The sequence below is a fragment of the Salarias fasciatus genome, chromosome 8, assembly GCF_902148845.1.
Source record: "Salarias fasciatus chromosome 8, fSalaFa1.1, whole genome shotgun sequence".
Taxonomy (NCBI): Eukaryota; Metazoa; Chordata; class Actinopteri; order Blenniiformes; family Blenniidae; genus Salarias; species Salarias fasciatus.
In genome coordinates this window covers 17,044,099-17,067,746 of record NC_043752.1, presented here as the reverse complement: position 1 = coordinate 17,067,746, position 23,648 = coordinate 17,044,099, and the positions used below count along the sequence as shown (strand labels likewise).

The 23,648-nt window shown below is 45.3% G+C and overlaps 4 protein-coding genes across 5 annotated transcripts; 1 reads left to right on the top strand and 3 right to left on the bottom strand.

The window, feature by feature from the left end:
• The first annotated feature begins 114 nt into the window (after window positions 1-114).
• LOC115393178 (target of rapamycin complex subunit lst8) lies at window positions 115-3,471 on the top strand. 2 transcript variants are annotated; one of them, XM_030098035.1, is made up of 9 exons: window positions 115-174; window positions 366-554; window positions 1,179-1,230; window positions 1,305-1,467; window positions 1,552-1,627; window positions 1,726-1,878; window positions 1,963-2,087; window positions 2,178-2,341; window positions 2,952-3,471. In XM_030098035.1, exons 2-9 carry the CDS (start codon window positions 426-428, stop codon window positions 3,068-3,070), a joined length of 981 nt encoding a protein of 326 aa, XP_029953895.1. In that variant the 5' UTR covers window positions 115-174; window positions 366-425; the 3' UTR covers window positions 3,071-3,471. The 2 variants fall into 2 exon arrangements, with proteins under 2 accessions (XP_029953895.1, XP_029953896.1); XM_030098036.1 differs by having other exon boundaries at window positions 117-174; window positions 425-554.
• Window positions 3,472-3,874: 403 nt separating this feature from the next.
• LOC115393809 (BRICHOS domain-containing protein 5-like) lies at window positions 3,875-8,569 on the bottom strand. Its single transcript, XM_030098919.1, has 8 exons — window positions 8,513-8,569; window positions 8,230-8,376; window positions 7,862-8,149; window positions 5,845-5,976; window positions 5,633-5,782; window positions 5,449-5,556; window positions 4,479-4,632; window positions 3,875-4,019 (listed from the first exon to the last, which is right to left on the bottom strand). The coding sequence occupies exons 1-8, from the start codon at window positions 8,567-8,569 to the stop codon at window positions 3,925-3,927; spliced, it is 1,131 nt and encodes a 376-aa protein (XP_029954779.1). The 3' UTR covers window positions 3,875-3,924.
• A 7,357-nt stretch (window positions 8,570-15,926) lies between these two features.
• On the bottom strand, window positions 15,927-17,715 carry LOC115393849 (glycerol-3-phosphate phosphatase-like). Its single transcript, XM_030098964.1, has 2 exons — window positions 16,977-17,715; window positions 15,927-16,761 (listed from the first exon to the last, which is right to left on the bottom strand). Exons 1-2 carry the CDS (start codon window positions 17,569-17,571, stop codon window positions 16,436-16,438), a joined length of 921 nt encoding a protein of 306 aa, XP_029954824.1. The 5' UTR covers window positions 17,572-17,715; the 3' UTR covers window positions 15,927-16,435.
• A 1,031-nt stretch (window positions 17,716-18,746) lies between these two features.
• LOC115393177 (probable palmitoyltransferase ZDHHC4) lies at window positions 18,747-20,844 on the bottom strand. The gene is made up of 7 exons (XM_030098034.1): window positions 20,708-20,844; window positions 20,293-20,415; window positions 20,119-20,192; window positions 19,859-20,037; window positions 19,632-19,757; window positions 19,242-19,486; window positions 18,747-19,145 (listed from the first exon to the last, which is right to left on the bottom strand). The coding sequence occupies exons 2-7, from the start codon at window positions 20,413-20,415 to the stop codon at window positions 18,846-18,848; spliced, it is 1,047 nt and encodes a 348-aa protein (XP_029953894.1). The 5' UTR covers window positions 20,708-20,844; the 3' UTR covers window positions 18,747-18,845.
• Between the last annotated feature and the right edge of the window lie 2,804 nt (window positions 20,845-23,648).

Sequence of the window (23,648 nt, the reverse complement as noted above, 5' to 3'; positions counted from 1 at the left end):
CACGGATTTACCCTCGTTCAGTGTCCATGTGTCCTGTAATGACTAATCGCGCCAGTAGGTGGTGATAGAGGGCAACAATCGAAGCGGAACCAGGCGGAACACATCACCGTTCGTGTCCGTTGCTGACGGACTCATTTCCCAGACGTACTGATTTGTGAACATCAACAACAGCGGGTAAGGTGAATGTATTAAGGTTTGCGTTAGTTGTGTGATTTATTTGTGCTTATTGTGGTTTTTCGTGTGTTTTCCAGCCGCGAGGTTTAACACGCGGTTTGCTTTCTGGCTGAATTACGCGGTTTTCCCCGCTAGCTAGCCTGCTGCGCCGCTGCTAGCCCGCAGGTTAACTTTAATGACATTGTGGTCAGGTGGCGTCTCTGGTTGATGGGAATAAAACGAGCTTCTCCTCCGACGTCCTGCTGTCCAGCATGAACGTGAACCAGGGGACGGTGGGCAGCGACCCGGTGATCCTGGCCACGGCTGGATATGATCACACGGTCCGCTTCTGGCAGGCCCACAGCGGGATCTGCACCCGGACGGTCCAGCACCAGGACTCTGTATCCTCCAGGGAGAGAGAGAGTTTATTTTTTCATTAAGATGAGGTATGAGTTTTTCCAGGTTTGTGGAAGTTGCATGTGTGTATCATGACATCCCCAGTCTAAATGCATCGAAACAGAAGGTGTATGAAGTAATAACATGACAAAAGACATTATAAAGAGAATATATTTACACGGTCTAAATGCTTTGAACCATGTCTTACACTTTAAGGATAAAATGTGAGGGATGTCATTTTTTTAAAGCATTTGCTGAGCCTTGACTAAACCTCTGTTCTCTGAACAGCTCTGAACCCTACAACATTTTAGAAATCGATAAAAAAAGAATAAAACAACAAAATCATCAGATCTGGTTATAGATCTTATTTGGCCTTTGTTAGATGGCCATCGTCACTACATTTTATCTTTTGTGCTTGTATTGATTGGGTTTTGATTGCAGTAACACATCATCAGGGTAAAACTAACGGTCTAATCCCAGCTCATGTTCCCTGTCAGTCTGGAACAATCCAAGAATTGGTGATTTCTACTTCACTGAAGGATCAAAAAGCAACATTTTAATGAATGTTCAGACGGTTAATCAAAATCTGAAGAGTCCCGCAGCCTGCTTTCCTTAACGTTTGTCGGCAGCAAGTCAATTCGCTGGAGGTCACGCCTGACAGGAGCATGATCGCAGCTGCAGGTCAGTGAAGAACTTCTCCCCACCTGTTCCACCGCCGCAGCCGTCTCACGGTGCGCCCGCTCTCTGCTTTCAAGGTTATCAGCACATCCGCATGTACGACCTGAACTCCAACAACCCAAACCCCGTCATCAACTACGACGGCGTCAGCAAGAACATCACGTCGGTCGGCTTCCATGAAGACGGCCGCTGGATGTACACGGGAGGGGAGGACTGCATGGCTCGCATCTGGGACCTGAGGTGCTGCCGGGCTGCGTCGCTCTGCCGTCTTTTATTAATGATCAACAAACTCATTCTGTCTTTACATCTTCCTTCCTCCATTAGGTCAAGAAATCTTCAGTGTCAGAGGATTTTCCAAGTCAACGCCCCCATTAACTGTGTGTGTCTTCATCCCAATCAGGTGAGACTTTACCTATCCACAGAGACTGTGGTGGTTGGATGTGTTAGATTTGAAAGTCAGTGAGAGAAATGGTTTGAGTCTGTGTTGGATCTTTTCAGGCAGAGCTGATTGTTGGAGATCAGAGCGGAGTGATTCATGTCTGGGACCTCAAGACCGACCACAACGAGCAGCTCATCCCCGAGCCGGAAGTCTCCATCAACTCGGTGCACATCGACCCGGATGCCAGTTACATGGCAGCCGTCAACAGTTCGGTCAGTCCAGGAAACTGCTCTATCTGATTGTTGTCTCATGGGGAAGTCAGTCGTCTCATGTGGTTTGATTGTTCACCTGCTCAGGGGAATTGCTACGTGTGGAATCTCGCTGGAGGCCTCGGAGATGAAGTGACTCAGCTCATTCCTAAAACTAAGATCCCCGCACACAAACGCTACTCCCTCCGCTGCAAGTTCAGCCCCGATTCCACGTGAGTCCCTTCTGCCCAGCCATAAACGAGAGGCTGCTGTGCTCCCAAACAGGTGTATTGGTGTGTCTGATGTTTTGCGTCTGTCTCCAGATTGTTGGCCACTTGCTCCGCCGACCAGACCTGTAAGATCTGGAGGACGTCCAACTTCTCCCTCATGACGGAGCTCAGCATCAAGAGCAACAACCCCGGGGAGACGTCCAGAGGCTGGATGTGGGACTGCGCTTTCTCCGGAGACTCGCAGTACATCGTGACTGGTGCGTACGGCAGCTTCAGCACGCTCACAGTCTGGGGCTTTCCAGATGAGTTAAAATCATGATGGATTCCCAAGCTGGGAAAACAACATGAACAATTTAAGTTGTTAACAAACTCAGTGTCTGAATGTTTCGTTCAAAACAACAGTGAAGGCATCATCAAAAAGCATTGAATCTGCTCTGCTTTTGTCACAGTGAAGAGTCAAATCTGTTTTCTTGGACAGTTGCTGCTGTTCAGTGTGATAATATCAGCGATTGGCCGTCAGATTGCAGGATTCATTGTTTTCTGCTGCAAAGACACACGCGAGTGAAATGAGGAACAGGCTGTCAGGCTTTTCCTGCACTGACGCAAATATTTCCACACATTGAAAGTGTTTGCACAGTCGCTCACTGAGCCAACATGCAGAGGCTTTCCCTTCCTTGTGGCTCCAGCAGAAGTAGCCACTGTGGCCTCTTCAGGCACAAAATAATGCTGAGGCCCTGAATAGAGCTGATTTTTGATGGTTTCGGTTTAGATGCTGTCAAAATGTTTTGTAATTTCTAACTAAAGCAGCGGTGTCATGTTTGGAATGACCCATTTATGTCTTAACTCCTCCTTTTTCCCTGCTTCCAGCGTCTTCAGACAACCTGGCTCGCCTGTGGTGCGTGGAGACGGGCGAGATCAAGAGGGAGTACAGCGGCCACCAGAAGGCCGTGGTGTGTCTGGCCTTTAACGACAGCGTGCTCGGCTGAGGAGGACGAGGACATGTTACAGAAAACTGAATGTGAACGGGGACAGGACATGAACTCTGGTCGCTCCATCACCGGGGGGCGCTCACGTGTCGGCAGCAGCGGGGACAGTTTGATGATTTTGAACATGACAGCAGCTCCTGTAAGTATTCAGAGTGACCAACATACGGAATACCTTCAGTTCATCTTTTCTTTACAAAGCATCGCAGTTCTTTAAAGAAACTGATCCAAGTCTCTGTTCATGCAGAACGCCATATTTATTTGAGTAACGGACCATGTTATTGTAAAATTGAACAGTGATCACTCGTGTGCTATCGCAGAATAATTTGATGCTCCTCGTAGAAATTGTACCTTTCTTAATGATCACAAGTGGAGCAGCAAATGTTTGGGAATAAATAATTTACACACAAATCTTCAGTTTTCCTTCAGTTTGCTTTAGAATGATAAAGAAACGTCACAGTAAGTGTCTTTTATTGGGAAAATCTGAGCATTTCAACAACAGTGATTACACATCATCACACTGCCGCAGAAAGAAATACAATGAAGACATGTACAAAAAACAGGAGGATGGTTCCTGTGTAATCTCTGACGTGTGCCACCAGAGAGGGTATTACACATGAAGGGAGTGACGACGGGGCTTTGGCGATAACCGTGACAGCCCGTCTCCGTCGGATGGAGACGGACCGGGAGGGTTGGCCGCTTCGCTGGCGACTGCACGGCACGAAGGAACCGGTCAAAGCTGGCTTTTGTTCGTGTCTTTATCTTGTAGAGGGAGCAGGAAAAGAAGAAGAAGAAAAAAAAAAAGAGACAACTTTTGTTTCCCTGATCTTTCGCTGGCAGGTTACAGAGAATCAGAGTCACTCTGGCAGGTAGTAGAAACACACGGACACGCAGATGTTGCTGGGAAAGCAGATGTCGATGCAGAAGTAGACCAGCCGCTGTTTACCAGGACCTGAGACGAAGACACAGAATACGACTTTCACCGATCTAGATTCAAATGAATGAAAAAAGTAAAGGCTCTGAAAGGGACGTTCTGCTGTGCATGTGCAGCCGAGTGGTTTAGCACACGGCTTTTTCATCAAGCCGTTTCCCGCAGCGGAAAGGTCACAGCATGCCACGGATCAGAGTTAGGTTTCAGCCCTGCAGGCCGCCGTGCTGCACAGCGAATAAGAACCGCTCCAGTGACACGTCAGCCTTTTTCAAAACGACATCTGGCTTAACGCCGTCAGAATACTGTAAATGAGAAGAGCAAATCTCCAAAATTCAGAAATATACAAAGATATTTCTTTCAGGGGGGAAAAAAAAAATCTGAATTTTTCTGCTGTAAATGTCTGACTGTTGTAGATTTTACAAAGAACTTTTAAACAGTATTCAAAGGTATTTGGTGTTCATGCGGCAGCGATCCTCTCACCCTCGGCCCTCCTGGTCCAGTGCACCGGCCTGTCCTGACACAGGGCCTGCAGAGGCTCCTCCAGCGACGACACGTTGACCTGGCTGGCTGCCAGGACTCCCAGGAACTCCGTCTGCCTCTGCATGTCCTTCCCAGACAGCTGGATCTGGCTCTGCTGAGGACGGACGGCGTCGCAGAATCAGAGTCCACTCACGTTCACAGCAGGGGAAGAGTTTTATCTCCTTCCCAAGATTGGAACTCGAGCTGCTATTAAGCTGTAATCTTCTCCAGGTGAGGTCAACGCGGCGGCGTATTTGTGCTCTTCCTCCTCACAATGACTGTGTGTAATTGCACCACTTAACGTATTATTGTGCTTGAGCGGCTAATGTAACAACCAGGCTTCCCCTGCTGTAAAAGACCAAGAGGACTATTGTACTGAACACTTCTACTCTCTGATTGACTGACCACACACATCACAGCTGAGGGTTCAGTTCAGAGGACTGAAGATTCAGGAACTGACCAACTGTCTGACACACATCGGCCCCTCTAACACATTAACCTGCATTTTAATCCAAAAGAGGCGTTTTAAAAGCTAAGAGGTTCGCACACAGAGTGGCCATTGTGCCGATCCGGGGGCTCAGACTCGACGCCGCAGCGTCCTGTAAAGAGATCCCGGACCGGCCGCGGGGGCCGGAGGGATCAGGTGTGCTGAGGAATTCAGCCGTGGAGCCGGGAAAGAGAGACGGCGCTGCTCTTCCAGCTCTTTGTGCGCCGCAGCCGGGAAGCCATGCGGAACCCGTGAAAGCCGGCGGGTCCTGGCTCAGCGGCGCCGGGGCTTGTGGGGATAAACCCAGTCACAAATGCCAGGTTGCACATTAGTGAGGCCGCCACTCTGATGAATGCTTGAAGCCTAAAGGGCAACTTTCTTTTTCTTTGTGCGCTCAGGTGAAAGCGTCCAGGGAAACGTGCTGAAAGGCTGCCTGTCCGTTACCTGGGGAGCAGCCTGTTGCAGGAGGGAGTTCACGTTGTCGTAGTCCGACTGCTCCATCTGCCGCAGGAAGCAGCTGTCCTGATGCACCGGCTTGTAACAAACCAAACCCTGCAACACAAGACTCGGCGCATTTCACTAAACGTACATCAATGACACTTTGAAGGTGCGAGTCTGCTGGACGCACGTGTTTCACGTCGAAGAGCACGGTGGACGTCCGATTCGCCGACGAGGTCACGGAGAACACCACCACGTCGTTCTGCTGGTCCACGACGGCCGACTGGTTGATCGGAGCGCCGGTCTGATCGGAGGCGGAGATCCTCACAGTGTGTGACGGCTGGAGAGAGACATCGGTCAGATCGGGTTTATGGACGACGGGTTGAGGCACGCGCCTCGTACCTGAGCGTGGGGCTGAGGCAGCAGCGTCAGGAGGAGGGTGACGACCAGCAGGAGCAGGAAGGCCGAGAGGCTGACCCAGAATGCCTTGAGTGGGAAGTAGTGGGACCAGCGGGGGACGTCAGGACCCCCATCCTGAAAAGGCGTTCACACAAACCTGTAACATCGGCTGGAACAGCGGCTGAAGCCAGAACCACAGCAGCCGTCTCACCGCGCTCTGTGCTTCCTCCGATCGCTGCCAGCACCTCACCATCCTGTTCCCTTCACGGCTCCTCACTCGGTCTGCTCCCCTCTCCCAGCCGCCGGCATGACCAGCACTGACTGAGACCTGGTGCACCGAAGCAGCTTCTCTTTGTCCCAGGAGTCCTTGGACCCCCCCACCCCCTCCTTCCTCCTCCTCCTCCTCCTCCTCCTCCTCAGCCTCACCACCTCCCCTCCCTACAAAGGTCTCACACTTCACACAGAACTCTAAATCTTGCCAAACTCCAGTTTTCAATTGCCGTCTTCCTGCAATTTCCTCTTTTTCTCTTGTCTGCTCTGACTAATATGACTTAATACGACTCTTCAACATGATCCATCTCACCCCGCCTTCAGTCAGACGTGCGCTCACACGAGAGGAGCTGGCTGCCGTCCACACATCCAAACAAAGGACAAAGAGGCGAGGCAGGTGCAGCCGAGAGTCTCTCTCTCATCAGGCGAGCGGTGATAGCAGCTCTGACTGCTGCTGCACTGAGACGACGACGACAGGCCAAGGTGACTTCAAGCACAAGACTCGCCTTGGCAGTAAAGAAAGAGAGAAAATGGCAGCAGACTGTACCTGAGGTCCAGGTAGATACAAACCCGAGCAAAAAGTAAGGAATTACTAGTCTTGGACGAGCACTCACTCAGACATTTTATTCTGTAGAACAAACTGAGATAAAAAGCATGAAACAATCATAAGGTAATTCCAAAGGGCAACATCTTGGCATTCAAAAGCACGAAAAGAAATGAAGAAAAACCATTCTGCTGGTCAGTAAATGTTACTTTTATAGAGCAAGTGCAGCGAAATAAATAAGGAATCATCTTTATAATAATAATAACTGGGGTGATCGGTTCGTGCTCCGGCATTACTGAGCAGGGCTGATGTCCTCTGCAGCTACATGTGTGTATTGAAATGTATTACTTTTTGCAGCATAATGACCACATCTTCATGTCCAGAAGTGAGAAAACCAGAGGTTTCTGTAGCTACAACAAAAGTTCCTTCTGATATTGTACTCAAATTCAGACTGGAAAGTTGAGAAAAGCAACCCGTTACACACCTGTTTCATTCAAGATGCTTTCTTTTTATTGTTTCCGATGCAATACGACTAAGGCTGTCAGAATGAACCACAGGACCACCCTCCACAAGCTCTGTCAAGACAGTCGTGATTAATGGCATTTTCAATTGGAAGTTTAAAATTCCATTAAGTTACATGGAAAATTTGTAATTGCCTGTAACAAAGAACAGTCATTTTCAATTTTGAGTGTATTGCTACCATAACCTCAGTTCCCCACAGTTTAAAAAAAATTAGTCTTTTGACAGCCCTTGCGGAGGGTGGTCTGTACTAAATGGGACAAGAAGCACCAGGGTTATATTCAGGTTTGTCCTCCTCGTCCTGGACTAGTGGACAAAGCGGCAGACTGTCCGTGTGAGGACGGAGACGGCCCCCCACCCGCAAAAAGAAAAGGGTCCTGTGCATTGGCTGAAGTACTCTGTGAATTTCGTTGCCTCAGCATGCCTCGGATCCACCTGATGAGGCCCTCATACACCGTGGCCTCTGTCCTCGCATTCGGGTTTTCTCTGACAGTAAGATCACCAAGTTCCACAGTCGTGAGCTGCTGGAACTGCTCAGTGGAAACGACGTCCTCGAAGTGATCCAGGATGTAGAAGTAGGTGTCGTGGTAGAGTTCGGCGCAATAGCAGGTTTTTTGAAAAATGTCAGATCTTGACGCAGTTCTCTGGGCCAAGACGCTCCTCCAAGAAGTGGCTGCAGCCCTGTACGATGTCGGCTAAGTTGTACTCGTCATTCTTGATCATGAGGTCCTCCACACTGTGCGCGGTCACAGCAGCAGAGCCTGTATAGGCGAACTTAATGAAGGCCTCCATGATTGCAGGCTGTGAAGGTTGTTTCTCCTGAGGACTCTCAGGAAGTGGAGACGCTGCTGGGCCTTCGTCGCTAACCCTCCGTCGGACCTCGCCATCCTCTGTGAGGAGCTCCACAATGCCCTCCTCATCCTCTTGGAGGGCGGCCCCCACCACCGTGATGGTGGTCCTCTGTCCCTCGATTTCCTGTGAGACAAACAGCAGAAGTCAGTCTCAACTCAGAACGGAAAAGCAGACACAGTCAGAAAGACTGAGGACAGAAGTACCTGGAAGCTGGTGTGACTGGTGGACTGCAGCTGGGGGCCAAAGTCACTCATCTCCATCTTTACATGTGTCACGACGCTGGCGGCCCCCAGCTGCAGAGGGCGGAGGGCGGCCTCCCTCCACAGGACCACTGGAATTGTTGTTCCATCCTGTGGATGAGACATGGAAATAGAAGACATCAGTGACAGTGTCAGGGTCCAGGTTGATTCCGTCTGTCCCTGTATGTGTGTGTGTGTGTGTGTGTTCCAAGGTGAAGCAGTCAGTAGTAACTAAACTGTAACTAACCTCCTTCAGGCGGATCCTGTGGAGAGGGGCCGCTCCTCTCCCTCCTCCCCTGGTCATGGTGGCACCAGGATCTGAGGAAAAAGAGGAGAGTCAGATTTGTGTTTCTGGTGTCAGGCTGAAGGTGCCTGTCCCTCCACCGTCAGGAAACCTGCTTGGTGCTGCCACATCCTGCACTCTAAATACCGCGTCTCAGAAAACTCCCTCCAACCACTGCGGTAAAGCCAACCACTGCGGTAAAGCCATCCCTCTGTGAAACTAAGTGCTGCGGTGCGCACTTATTCTAGGCATTATGGTAACAGCGCAGACAAGCTCATATCACTGTATAAGGGACAAAAAAAATCCTCTGATATCCACAAGCCATTTCACCTCAGGCTGACAGTAGACCATCCCAGGAGGGCACTCAGCCAATGTCAGAGTAATCTGATGTGGCATTTAAAAAAAGAGCCCTCCAAAAATGTCATTTCTGGGATTAAATTTACAATTTAAAAAAATCATATAAAAAGGTTCCTCTGATATCCACAAACCATTTCACATCACGCTGACAGTAGACCATCCCAGGATGTCACTCAACAAATTTCAGAGCAATCTGATGTGGCATTTCAAAATAAGAGCCCTCCAAAAATGTCATATCTGGGATTATACTTATCCTGAATTTAAAAAATCATATAAAAAAATCCTTTTGATATCCACAAACAATTTCATGTCAAGCTGACAGTAGACCATCCCAGGAGGTCACTCACCTATTTTCAAAACAATCTGATGTGGCATTTCAAAATAAGAGCCCTCCAAAAATGTCATACCTGGGATTAAATTTACCATAAGTTAAAAAATTCATATAAAAAAATCCTTCTGATATCCACAAACCATTTCACCTCAGGCTGACAGTAGGCCACCCCAGGATGTCACTCAGCTAATATCAGAGCAATCCCATGTAGTATTTCAAAATAAGAGCCCTCCAAAAATGTCATATCTGGGATTATACTTATCCTGAATGTAAAAAATCATCTAAAAAAATTCCTCTGATATCCACAAACAATTTCACCTCAAGCTGACAGTAGACCATCCCAGGAGGTCACTCACCTATTTTCAAAACAATCTGATGTGGCATTTCAAAATAAGAGCCCTCCAAAAATGTCATATCTGGGATTATACTTATCCTGAATGTAAAAAATCATCTAAAAAAATTCCTCTGATATCCACAAACCTTTTCACCTCAGGCTGACAGCAGACCATCCCTGGAGGTCACTCACCTAATATCAGAGTAATCTGATGTGGAATTTCAAAATAAGAGCCCTCCAAAAGTGTCATATCTGGGATTAAATTTACCCTAAATTAAAAAATTCATATAAAAAAATCCTTTTGATATCCACAAACCATTTCACCTCAGGCTGACAGCAGACCATCCCAGGAGGTCACTCACCTATTTTCAAAACAATCTGATGTGGCATTTCAAAATAAGAGCCCTCCAAAAATGTCATACCTGGGATTAAATTTACCTTAAGTTAAAAATTTCATATAAAAAAATCCCTCTGATATCCACAAACCATTTCACCTCAGGCTGACAGTAGGCCACCCCAGGATGTCACTCAGCTAATCTCAGAGCAATCCCATGTAGTATTTCAAAATAAGAGCCCTCCAAAAATAGAATTCCTTGAATTATATTTACCCTAAATTAAAAAAAAAAAAAAAAAAAATTCCTCTGATATCCACAAACCATTTCACTTCAGGCTGAGAGTAGACCTTCCCAGCATGTCACCCACCTAATATCAGAGTAATCTGATGTGGCATTTCAAAATAAGAGGCCTTCTAAAATAGCTATTCCGGGATTATACTTACCCTCATTTGAAAAATTATGAAAAAAAATCCCTGTGATATCCACAAACCATTTCACTTTCAGTTGATGGTAGGCCAGCCCAGGATGTCACTCACAAATTTTCAGAACAGTCTGATGTGGCACTTCAAAATAAGAGCCCCATAAATAACACAACTTTTCATGTGTTGTCAACACAACTTCAATTTTTTAACATGTGTCAAACACAAAACCGATTACAAAAGTAATCATAAAAATTGTAGCGGAACCATCTGTCACAGGTGTCCCATTAGATCTGTATGGCAAAAGAAAGAAAATACACTCGGCGTTAGCTGCAGTACAAAAGATTTTGTGGTGGTACTCCATCCATCCATCCTGTCTCTCCAGCTTATGTGTAATTGCTGCTTGACGTGCCTGAAGGACCTCCAAAGGATGTGGTCCTGTACTGTAAAATCAGTTTTGTGTTTGACACATGTTAAAAATAAAAGCTGTGTTGACAACACATTTAATTTAAATGTCACATCAGACTGTTCTGAAAATTTGTGAGTGACATCCTGGGCTGGCCTACCATCAACTGAAAGTGAAATGGTTTGTGGATATCACAGGGATTTTTTTTCATAATTTTTCAAATGAGGGTAAGTATAATCCCGGAATAGCTATTTTAGAAGGCCTCTTATTTTGAAATGCCACATCAGATTACTCTGATATTAGGTGGGTGACATGCTGGGAAGGTCTACTGTCATCCTGAGTTGAAATGGTTTGTGGATATCAAAAGGATTTTTTTATATGAATTTTTTAATTTAGGGTAAATTTAATCCAAGATGTTCTATTTTTGGAGGGCTCTTATTTTGAAATTCCACATCAGATTGCTCTGAAATTTGTTGAGTGACATCCTGAGATGGTCTACTGTCAGCGTGATGTGAAATTGTTTGTGGATATCAGAGGAATTTTTTTATATGATTTTTTGAAGTTAGTGAGAAAAAATCGCAGAATTGATGTTTTTGGAGGGCTCTTACTTTGAAATGACACATCAGATTGCTCTGAAGTTTGGTAAGTGAAATCATGGGATGGTCTACTGTCATCCTGAGGTGAAATGGTTTGTGGATATCAGAGGGAGTTTTTTTTTATGTGATTTTTTTAAATGAGGGTAAATTTAATCCCAGGTATGATGTTTTTGGAGGGCTCTTATTTTGAAATGCCACATCAGATTACTCTGGAATTAGCTGAGTGACATCCTGGGATGGCTTACTGTCAGCCTGAGGTAAAATTGTTTATGGATATCAAAAGAATTTTTTTATATAAATTTTTTTAATTTAGGGTAAATTTAATCCCAGGTATGATATTTTTGGAGGGCTCTTATTTTGAAATGCCACACCAGATTACTCTGGAATTAGGTGAGTGACATCCTGGGGTGGCCTACAGTCAGCCTAAGGTGAAATTGTTTGTGGATATCAAAAGAATTTTTTTATATGAATTTTTTTATTTTAGGGTAAATTTAATCCAAGAAGTTCTATTTTTGGAGGGCTCTTACTTTGAAATGCAACATCAGATTGCTCTGAAATTTGTGGACTGACATCATGGGAAGGTCTACTGTGATCCTGCGGTGAAATGGTTTGTGGATATCAGAGGGATCTTTTTATGTGATTTTTTGAAGTTAGTGAGAAAAAAATCGCAGAATTGATGTTTTTGGAGGGCTCTTACTTTGAAATGACACATCAGATTACTCTGGAATTAGCTGAGTGACATCCTGGGATGGCTTACTGTCAGCCTGAGGTAAAATTGTTTATGGATATCAAAAGGATTTTTTTATATGAATTTTTTTATTTTAGGGTAACTTTAATCCAAGAAGTTCTATTTTTGGAGGGCTCTTACTTTGAAATGCAACATCAGATTGCTCTGAAATTTGTGGACTGACATCATGGGAAGGTCTACTGTGATCCTGCGGTGAAATGGTTTGTGGATATCAGAGGGATCTTTTTATATGATTTTTTGAAGTTAGTGAGAAAAAAATCGCAGAATTGATGTTTTTGGAGGGCTCTTACTTTGAAATGCAACATCAGATTGCTCTGAAGTTTGGTAAATTACATCGTGGGAAGGTCTACTGTCAGCCTGAGGTGAAATGCTTTGTGGATATCAGAGGGATTTTTTATATTTGTAAATCCAGCTGTACAGCGACATGTGCCTGCCTGCGCTGTTACCTTAATGCCTAGCGTAAGCGCGCACCACGGCACTTCGTTTTTTTCACAGAGGGATGGCTTTACCGCAGTCTCCAACCAGAGCTGATCGCTCAGGGAGGAGCTCATACTGGATTGGATCTCTCTGACCTCTGCTGGTGAAAAATACAGTATGTAATATGTTGGGGTCATTTTATGTATATATTCAGCCGATGTAAAAATTGTGAATTTCAGCGAGAAAGAGAAAATCTAATTAAAGAAGATGAAATCAGATGGTAAATTTCTAAAAAGGCAGGGCCAAAACCGATCTTGCAATATTTAAACACAATATTTCATAGTTAAACACGCTAGACAAGTGTTTTTCAAAAAGAAAAGTTGTGATTTTAACATTCAGTCTGAATCACAGCAGCGTAATGTTAGTAATAAATCAAACCATCTGTAAATCCGTCAAGATTTCAATGAGTTAAGAGTGTTTTAGCCAGTGTCCATCACTCACCTCCCCTGACATGACAGGGCGCCCCTCAGTGGTCCTCTGTCCAAGATGGCCGCCGCACGCTGTTGCTGCCCCAGCCTCCGGCGGCCAGCAGAATGGCAGCGGGCAGGCGTGGCCGAGCCAAACAGGTGCGGTACCGATGACGAATTGAAAGGTTCATCTTGAACCTTGTAGCCTTTTTATCAACGCCATGCACTGAGAGTCAATCGACACCAGGTCGTCGCCTCCCCACCTGACCAGAGCGGCCCGGGCTTGTTTCGCGCCCAAGACGAGCCCTTCTTCTTCGTTAGCTGTTGTACGGCAGACGCGGACTATAAAAGCGCATTACCGCCACCCTCCGGATATATGAGTGAATGAACTCTCACAGTTATGGCTCACAATAACAATAAAATTTGCGGTATGCAAGCGACAGGAAAAAAGAGAGAGAGAAAAAAAGAAAATAACTGGATTCTATTCATTAATCCCGTCCTCCTAAGATATTCAAATAAATACTCAACAACTGCATGATCTGATGGCTTGTCTAAAATTTCCTTCACTCTGAAGATCACATTCCTGTCCTCAAACGTGCTTTTAAAAACTCTTCTCTCTCTTTCAAAGGTTCAACATCTAATCAGAGCGTGCTCTATGGTTTCTGCTTCATGACACTCATCACATTCTCCAGAGTTGTGTTTCCCCATCAACTGCAGCGTTTTGTTCAGACCGGTATCTCCTCTTCTCAGTCTTGTGAATATTACTTCTTCTTTCCTCGACCTTATTCTTCGACGTCCCAAACCAACCTTTGGATTCAAATTAAAATAAGCCCTCCCCTTGGACTCTCCATCCCATCTGTCCTGCCACAAATTCCTCATGTGTTTTTTAATTATTGACTTGACCTCAGATTTAGACAGTTTACCATGGACAGAGACAGTGCTTCCTCTTAAAGCCCACTTTGCACATCTATCTGCCAGCTCGTTCCCATCCAGGCCCACATGAGCTGAAACCCAAACAAATCTGATGTGAGTCGCTACAATTTGAATAGACTGGAGAAGAACCAGTATTTCACCAATAAGGTCACATCTTTCACTTACATTACCTGATTTAAAGTTTTCCAATGCTGACAAGGAATCTGTGCAGACTATTGCTCTAAGAGGTTTAACCTGTTCCACCCATTGTAATGTCATAATAATTGCTGCCAGCTCAGATGGAAATACAGATACAAAGTCAGATACTCTTGCAGAAAACTTAATATCAAACTCTGGTATTACACATGCCGCAGCAACAGCCCCTGAGTCTGGATCTTTTGAGCCATCAGAAAAAATCTGCACATAACCATAGTAATAATTTATATATCTCATTTTCAGATGGCCACTGTCTCCCTTAAAACTTTTAACTTTGTCATGCAAAGAAGTGCCAACATCCGGAGCTGGTAACAACCATGATGGATGCGGCTGACACACGATCGACGGACTAAACTCTAAATTTGCAAAACCAGCTTCAACTGCTTTTGCAAGAACCCCTATACCAAAAGTCTCTCTCTTAATTTCTCCCGTGTTGGTAAGAGTACACTCTTAGTTGGGTGATCATCCTTATGTCCTTTTAAGTGAACATAATACGCCAATGTCAGCTGAAGCTCAAATGGCATTCCCCCAACTTCCACCTGAAGCGCACACTGGAGATGATCTGAATGCTCCAGAACAGAGCCTCAGTGCTGTACTTTGAATCACATCAAGCTTCTGTACTTCAGATTTTGCTGCAGACCATAAGCTACACAGCCATAATCAATGACAGGCCTAATTAATCAGCATACAACCTTTTCATTGCAGCCATATCCGCCTATATACCTAGAAACCGCACACAGTTGACTCTTTCTAGATCTTTACCATACAGTTGAAGTTTGAGGTTTTCCTGAATTTTCCTAAATGAGAAAAACATTACTTTAGTTTTTTCAACAGAAAACCTGAATCCCCATTTCCCCGCCCACACTTCAACAGCTTCAACAGCTTTTTGCAAACCATTTACAGTAAATGAGACAATGACACACTCGCACACACACACACACACACACACACACACACACACACACACACACACACACACACACACACACACACACACACACACACACACACACACACACACTAATGTAACAGCATTTGCTTTTATTTACAGTGTTTCAGTTGCAGGATTTCTTTTCTTCTTTTAACAGTATATGCTTTGCATTTTACATTGCATGTTTTTAATACAGTCTGGCTTTTTTTTTTCCTACACAGTACATTATAAGCTTGATGCTTTTATTGAGAGGATTGGTTATGGTTCCATAAACGTGTCTGATCATCCCCACCACTGTCTGAAATATCATCCCTTGTAGCAATATCATTTGTTTCTTTCTGAACATTTACACAATGCTGGGAACTACACAAATCAGTGCCGGACAGTCTTGCTGACAGACAGGTCATCGTTCACCTTTTCAGCAGATGACTGGCCGTACAGGTGGCACACACATTTGCCAAGTACTTCAAAGATGGACTGGTCCAAGTTAAAAGAACTACCCAAATTTCAAAATGCAGTGAGATATTCTGCTTTCTCACAAGCTACAGAAAATGTCTTTTTTTTTTTTCCCTTGAGATGAAAAGCACCAGTAGAGTCACAGCCTGAGAAGGTATGAATCCCAATAAGTGCTGAACACACACTGGTGCCAAGAGCTGAGGTCACTTTGGTTATGTCAGTGATCCTCGCTCTGTTGGCGAATCACCACGCCAGGTCTGTTTACCCCCACGGGGATTCTGAAAAACATTTATTGAGATAAAAAAGTTACTTAGTTCTGCTTTAAAGGCACCAACAGGAGATCTTTGAGAGAATTTTTCAGGCCACTTCAGAACCAAATCATTCATAAAAGTTTCATGCGTTGTTGCAGAGAGTTGTGATGGACAGAGTGAAAACGCTGCTCCATTCTGGATTTGACAGTGGCTTTTATTGAATCTGGTCGTCAGAAACACAAATCAGAGCGATGTGTGGAACGTTACGTTTGTTCTGTCGGGGAACATTTAACAAGAAACATTCCTAGCAGGGGTCAGAGCACCATCCCTGTGGTTTCAGTGCAGATATAAATGCATACAAATGAGAACAGATTCCTGGTACAATTCAGAGCTTTTTTACCCCCAAAAACCCGTCTGGATATGAAAACACATATCACCGTACTGACACTTTATAAATGCTCAAGAGGTGACTGTAAAGTAAACTCATGTCGTCACAAAATCAGTCAACACTCAGTTCTTTTGTGACTCAAATACACTGAAGCAATACTGGTGTTATTGATCCTGATCATGTCCAAAGAAACTACGAAATGACATGAGCCTCTTGTCTCATCTGCGACACGGCATCTTTATTATAAAGACATTTTTAATTACATTAAAAATATTCCTCTTAAAAGACAGTGGACCCTGCTGAGACGAATGCCTGTGGACGGTTCATCCTTGCAGGGCAGGAAGGAGGTCAGCGATGCTCTCCACGTAGTAATCCGGGACCATGCCCTGCCTCTCTGCACAGCCGCTCTGCTGGTGGGCTTCGGCGTCTGCCACGGTGCTGACCCCCGTCAGGGTGAGGAGGGTCTTCAGGCCGCAGTTGGAGCCCAGCATGATGTCGGTGTCCAGACGATCCCCGACCATCAGGCAGCGGTCCCGGCTCAGGCCGAACTGGGAGGCCACGCAGTCGTACATGAAGCGGTTGGGTTTGCCCACCGTCTGGGCCTGGCACTGCGCCGCCGTCTCCACGGCCTGCAGCAGGCAGCCGGTACCTGAGGGGGGGTGGAGAACAGAGGCTGAGGCGACACTGTATCACTCTTCATTCAGTCTTTTGTAATATGTGGAAATCAGCTCAGTGATAAACCCTTGACACTTTTGTACAGTCCTGAGTAGTGAGTAGTGTCAATAAAATAAAGATAAAGTGGTAGAAGATTGATAAAAAACTAAATGAGCATGATGGGTCCTGTGGAATCATCTGGGACTCTACCTGGCACGGCCTTGCCCCCCTCCAGAGGCAGTCGGCTGTCCCTGTTGGTGCCCACGAACAGGCAGCCCTGCTGGCTCAGGTACTGCAGGGCCCGGTTCAGCTTCATGTAGCTGAAGTGCTCGTCGAAGCCCACCAGCACCGCCTTCACCTCCGGGTCCAGGGCCACGTTGGCCCAGTCGCTCTGCTTCCCGGAGACCGGGTCGGGCCCCACCCCGGTCTGCTGGATGCCCACCGCCTCCAGCTCCTGCCTCATGGCGGGGCTGCCGATCAGGTACACCTTGCCGTCCAGCCGGCACACCGTCTTCAGGTACATGGCGGAGCAGTAGGCGGTCCCGAACACCTCCTCCTCCGAGGCGTGGAAGCCCAGCGTCGCCAGCTTGTCCGCGTACATCTTCCTGGTCTTGGTGCTGTTGTTGGTGACGAAGAAGACCTTCTTGCCGCTCTCCTTGAGCAGGTTGATGACCTGCGGGGCCCCCGGGATGGCCTGGTCCCCCCTCCAGATCACCCCGTCGCAGTCGAACAGGACGCAGTCCACGGAGTCCAGCAGCGGCCGGACCAGCGCCCCGCTCAGCCGCCTGCACTTGGAGCCGGACATGGAGCCGGAAACGAGGCTCGGAGCTCCACTGACAGCGGGGACCCGGGGCGTGAGCTCCGGAGACGGCGAACAACCGGCGCGGAGAGCCGGTCCGATTCAGTGGAGAGCGGCGCTGACCTTCCCCCGACTGATAAAGTCTGCAGCTACTTCCGCATCGGCTTAAAGGGACCGCAGCGCGCGAGACGGTCTGAGTGACCCTGCACGCGGCTTGGAGACTGGTCTGCGGGACCCTTCCTGAAAAACTGTTTTATTTTTATTTAACAAAAAGTTCAAATACTCTGAAAACTTCGTGGAACCAAATGATGTTTTTTTTTTCTTTTGGATAGCACATTTAACCAGGGATGCCGGTGATAAATTTTAAATTAAATTATGAATTTTTTCTTTGTTTTAGTGCAGAGTATTTGTTATGAAAAATTACTGCATTCCCATGTATGACAAATGATCTAAAAATAAATATATGATCTATTCTTTTTTATTATGATTTATTCTTAATAAATGTTTTAGACTCCATCCATCCACCTTTGACCCTTTTAACAGAAGTGTTGAAAGATCTCAAACTGTTCCCAGCAGACAGTGGGTGAAAGGCAAGACTACACCCTGGACGGGTCACCAGACCTTCACGGGACGAACGCATGACAGACAGTCAAGCTCACATTCAGGCAATTTACAGCTGCACGTGTTTGGACTGTGAAAGGAAACCTGCTCATGTAGAACATGCAAACTCCTCACAGAGAGGCCCTCTGTCCCCTTTATTGCAGTTGACGTTTCAAAACAGGTTTAAATATGTAAAGGTTAAATGAACAGTTTTAAAGAATAGTCATTAGCTTTTTTAGATCTAGATCTCTGACTTTTTAAGTTAGAGGGAAATAAGAGGAACTCCCAGGCTGACGCTTCAGGGGTGACTGTGAGGGAAACTGCAATTTCCTTTTCACCAGTCACACACTGATGAACTCTAATAGCCTTTTCTGCCTGTCAGCTAATCAGCAAGCACATTTCCTGCACAAAAGGACGATTTTCAATGAAACGGAAAAGGCACAATGCATACATGTAAATGAAGAAACCAGTGTAAAGGATAATAATTTAACACACTCAGTGTTTTTTTCTGGAGGGAACTGTAAATGTTGCTGCTTTTCCATTCGAAAAAAAAAAAAAAAAAAAAAGATAAAACCCAGAACTCCAAAACAAAATCCTTTATTTTCCCTGCCGTAGCTGTGGACAGTCAGTCTGGGAATGTAAATGCAGCTCGGTGATACAGAAGGCAGCAGCTTTTTATTTCAGTTGTCTTTTTTCTGGACTGGACGTGGAGGCGAGAAGATCTCCCGCAGGTTTGGGAGGATCCCTCGGCTGTAGAAGTAGCGTCTGGAGTGGTCTGGCGCCGGGCTGCACGCGCCGTCGGGGGCGGGAGTCGGACGGCAGTGCTGGCAGACGTAACCCCGACTTTTGTACCACTCGTTGGAGGTCTGGTTGACGAGCGCCAGGTAGAAGTGGAACAGAGAGTAGCCCGCCAAGAGGAAGAAGATGAAGACGAGGAAGCCCAGCATGAAGACGATCCGGGGGAAAGTCAGAAACAGATGCTGGAGGCAAAACGGAAGAGAAATGGCAATCATTCCACTTTCTTACACATTATTAATTCAACAAAAATGGCAAAACTGAACAGAAAACAGCTTCACCTGTGCAACAAAGAGCGGCCCGGCAAGCTGGCGGTCCCCATTCTCATCGATATAAGTGGCTCTTAATATCCCCGAGCGCAGCACAGCATGGAGCAGCATGTCTCCTGTCAGCAGAGCCACGCTTCCTGCCATGGCACACACGCTCGACAGGTACAGCAGGAAGTAACGCGTGTTCTGGGCGCCGATGCAGTTGTTGACCCAGACGCAGTGGTGGTCGAAACGCAGCACGCACCTGTTGCAGACGCCTGGAGAACAAAGCAAAGTTCGCCACAAATTTAAACAGAAAATACATTTCTGGTGTAATAATTATTACATAGATGAATTAAATGCACATACACCTATCTTTAAGACAATAAAAAGGTGATGTGATGTATACAGTACAACACTCACGGCAGTGCTTGGAGCGGGCCGGCTTCAGCAGCTGGCAGGTTGGACAGGAGACTCCAGGGTGGAACAGCCTGCGGTCGTACGGATAAACGTGCAGCTGGCCAGCAATGTTGCTCCGCGTCACCGTGCCTGTCACATGGGAATCAGCCTGTCCTGTTAGCTGAATATCCCCCCGTTCAGGGATCTTGAAGATCTATTTAGCCAGGAAATAACCAAACGCTGGACTGAACCTGGATCTCCCTTGATGCAGCGGTAGAAGAAGAAGGTCTTGACCGCCAGCAGGATGTAAGGCACAGACAGGCTGGTCAGAGTGGTGTCCATCTCCCTGCAGAAGCCGAACACCTCGTAGGTGAACTCTGCGTACACGGCTCCCTCCAGCAGGGTGTGCAGGTAGATGAACATGTTGCTCCTGAAACAATCAGACATTAAACAACACATATGAACACATGATCAGACACTCAGGGGGCAGAGATGAGTCCTCCATACTAACCTTTGATGAAACAGTGTGTGTAAAGTCCAGTGTGAAAGCTTTTGGAGCCATTTGGGGGTATAAGGTGCAAATACCTGAGGAGGAAGTTTTATGGAGAATTGAGATCAGTGTGATAAATTAGTCTCCAGCGCCACACAGTGGAGGGATGCAGGAAGAACCCCTGCTTGGTCTTACCTTCGCCACACCGTTGAATAGAGTATTAAAGGGGGTCTGCTGCTGGCCTGAGTACTTACAGATCAGGATTATACATGTCAGCACTGTCAGGACGTAGACAGCGAACAGAGTGAGGAAATCCATCTGGACACACACACACACACACACACACACACACACACACACACACACACACACACACACACACACACAAAACAGGTGCCCATTCAAAGTCACTCAAAACAACTTTCTTTCTGCACAGCCTATTCAGTATTATCACCAGAAGATGACCGAGACTTTAAAAATAAAAGTAAAATGATCTAGAACGTCTCAGACGAGCAAAGCTGTACTAGCATGCTAACTAAGGAGTGCTAGCAAAGTTGCTAACCACGTTTCCTTACGTTCCAGAGGTATTAATGGATAATTTAACCCTTACCCTCTAATCGAGGTCACGTATAGCTGCTGCCAGGTTTCATCTCTTCTCCGCATTGCCAGTTTTGCCGTCTCTGCTGCTACCTTTAGTCCATGCTCACGTCCCGCGACTGTAAACAAAGCTACTTCCGTAGCATCCGAGCTAACAGCTGCTGGGACGCTGCCAGAGGCAAACATGAAGAGTTGTTCTACTTAATAAGATGCTGCTCAGCTGAAGTAGTGTAAGTTTTTATCTCGGTATTCATGCACACTTTAGGCAGTTTATAACCGAAATGTAAACTTTTATCCATCAGTTGTGTCACTTCACATCGATTTAATCATGAAATTGAGTGATTTTTGCATCTTCAAGAGAATAGTTCAGTTTGAGTCTATACATATATATATATATATATATATATATATATATATATATATATATGTATATATATATATATATATATGTATATATATATATATATATATATATATATATATATATATATATATATATATATGCGTGTGTGTGTATATATATATATATATATATATATATATATATATATATATATATATATATATATATATATATACATATATTGTTTTTGTTTTTAAATAATATAAATATATATTTTTAACCTCTGGATATGTATTTTGTAATTTTGCATCTTTGTTTTGACATGTGTAGCATTAATTATTATTATTATCGTTATTAAGAAATAGTAAAGCATGCATTGTGTTTTTTTTTTTGTTTTTTTTTTTGGTGTTGGTCTTATCTACCTTGTTCCAGACAAAAATGTGCCTCAAATTTGGTGTCATTTCTTTTTTCTGTTCTTTTTTGAAGTTAAACATCCACTGGGACAATAGTCAGGGGTGTCAAATATAAGGCCCATGGGCCATGACTGGCCTTCAAAAGACTCCAGTCAGGCCTGTCGAGAAACAAAAATAACAATTGTAAAAATTTAAAAGTAAGGATTAATCTAAACAAAAGGTGTGTGTGGTGCTGCAGTGACAGCTTAGTTTATAAAACCATGTATCATGCATGCAACAGATTTGTTTTTTCAACATTTCACTGTATTTTGCTGCAGAAGGATTAATCATGGCACTAATTTACTCACTGAAGATGGAGTTGGGCTGCATGTGGCCTCTGATGTGTTTGACACCCCTGCCTGAAACATTTAGGAAAAACAGCATCATTTCCAGCTTGCTGAATATTACTGATATAAACATGAAGTCTGTCTTTTCTGTGCGTCTTCCTCCATCCAGAGCCCCTCATGGTGCGGGGAGGCATCACAGGACACCCGATGGATCCAGTTGCAGACGTGTCCAGCCACACTCATGTTACAGCTCACGTTGCTGGAGAGGAGAGCATTGCTCAGGAGTTGTCCGCTCATCTATGGATGCTGGTTAACAAGGTACTTTTTGTGCTTTCTATTACTTAATTTATGTATATGTTTTTTCTAATATACTAAGCAGGTGTTGGATCACGATCGTGCATTTTGCAGTTTAGTTTCCCCTCATGAAGAAAGTTTCCTCAGACTCTCAAACAAGTGAAATGACAGTTTGTGGTTTATCATATCGTTGCTCTCTAATTAACTGTCCTGGCTGTAGAATAAGAGGGGAGACTTTACTGAAGTGAACCGTGTGTGTTTTCAGATGTAAACCACTTGTGTTTAATTATTCAACTCCAAGCCGACTGCCTGTTGCTCATTGTGCGCTTTGCCACTAATGACAGTTTACAGCCCAGCAGACCCTCCTGCAGGCTTCCCTTCTTAGCTCTGACCAATTCTGAGATCTTTTGAACTGCTCTAGTGTAGATGATGGGATTAATGAGGTGTTACAATATTTACATTGTCTGATTCTCTTTGAATATTCTCTAAGGGAATCTTCATTTCAGCTTCATTTCTGTGTTTTCATTGATCTGCTTGATTTTCATGCACCTGTAGCCATGCAAGTGACTGGAACCTGAATTTGATGATTTTTAGAGCTGCGTAAATACTTTTGACAAAATATGGTGTGTTAAAAAAGTGAAATATATTCAAATTAATTAATTTGCTCGATTAAAATATGAATAGATACAGGATTAAATAAATGTAATAACAATTAAATTAATAATAAGTAGTAAAATACAAACATTAAACACGGAAATTGGTAGCTATGCTTAAAAAACTTTTCTGGATTATAACTTTCACTCACACTAATGCCAAAAGGTTGTTGAATTGTATATTTCTCCATCCACCCATGGGCTTCGGTTATGTTGGATTTATTGTTTCCCTGCAGTGAGTCAGGGTGATCAGGGGAGGAGAGCATGTGTTCCTCAGTGGGTGGAGGGGAGCTGAAGATTCAGCTGATAATCCTGCTAATCCTGCAGGATGAAGTCCTGAATTTCCCCTGCTCCTTCTCAATGGGTCTGAATATCGGAGGGCGGTCACACACACACACACACACACACACACACACACACACACATGCACGCCAGGACGCGCAGAATTCCAGGCGAGCAGACGCTCCAATTAGTGCTCATCAGGCTTCCTTGCATCGCCGCAGAGTGATTCTGGGCCAGGACCGGTCCCTCGGAGAGCCACCGAACCAAGAGAGGAGGAGGAGGAAGGAGGCAGATGGGTGTATTTATAGAAAAATGAGGCCTCACAATACCCTTTTTGGAGGAAGAATTATTAAGGAACTGAGGTGCGCGGGTGCACGCGTCCCAGTTTTCTGATTAACACTGTGCGTGCAGGCCGGCCCAGGGATGAATCAGGGATGAGACGAAGGACCAACTCCTTGACACACTCACAGGGAGGCTGCACCGGCTTTTCATGCACACTCACCCGTTGCTCATGAGGAGGCTGCTGTGGTTTCACGCTGGAGGAACGGGCCAGTCTTTTTCTCTTTGAAGTTTTCAGGGATTTTTTTATTTATTTATTTATTTTTTGACATTGCATTTGAGTGGACGGATTGGATCTGAGGCT

Excerpts from the sequence above, each read along its gene's own strand:
- LOC115393809 (XM_030098919.1), bottom strand. The coding sequence starts at position 8,569 with ATGACCAGGGGAGGAGGGAGAGGAGCGGCCCCTCTCCACAGGATCCGC. Across the intron at positions 5,977-7,861 it reads AGTACAACTTAGCCGACATC|GATGGGGGTCCTGACGTCCC; the intron begins GTACAGGGCTGC and ends ACGCCTTTTCAG. Across the intron at positions 4,020-4,478 it reads CTGGACCAGGAGGGCCGAGG|GTCCTGGTAAACAGCGGCTG; the intron begins GTGAGAGGATCG and ends TCTTCGTCTCAG.
- LOC115393178 (XM_030098035.1), top strand. The coding sequence starts at position 426 with ATGAACGTGAACCAGGGGACGGTGGGCAGCGACCCGGTGATCCTGGCC. Across the intron at positions 1,231-1,304 it reads GAGCATGATCGCAGCTGCAG|GTTATCAGCACATCCGCATG; the intron begins GTCAGTGAAGAA and ends TCTGCTTTCAAG. Across the intron at positions 1,468-1,551 it reads GCTCGCATCTGGGACCTGAG|GTCAAGAAATCTTCAGTGTC; the intron begins GTGCTGCCGGGC and ends TTCCTCCATTAG.
- LOC115393849 (XM_030098964.1), bottom strand. The coding sequence starts at position 17,571 with ATGTCCGGCTCCAAGTGCAGGCGGCTGAGCGGGGCGCTGGTCCGGCCG. Across the intron at positions 16,762-16,976 it reads GGGGGGCAAGGCCGTGCCAG|GTACCGGCTGCCTGCTGCAG; the intron begins GTAGAGTCCCAG and ends ACCCCCCCTCAG.
- LOC115393177 (XM_030098034.1), bottom strand. The coding sequence starts at position 20,415 with ATGGATTTCCTCACTCTGTTCGCTGTCTACGTCCTGACAGTGCTGACA. Across the intron at positions 20,038-20,118 it reads CACACACTGTTTCATCAAAG|GAGCAACATGTTCATCTACC; the intron begins GTTAGTATGGAG and ends TGATTGTTTCAG. Across the intron at positions 19,487-19,631 it reads GGCCCGCTCCAAGCACTGCC|GCGTCTGCAACAGGTGCGTG; the intron begins GTGAGTGTTGTA and ends TTTGTTCTCCAG.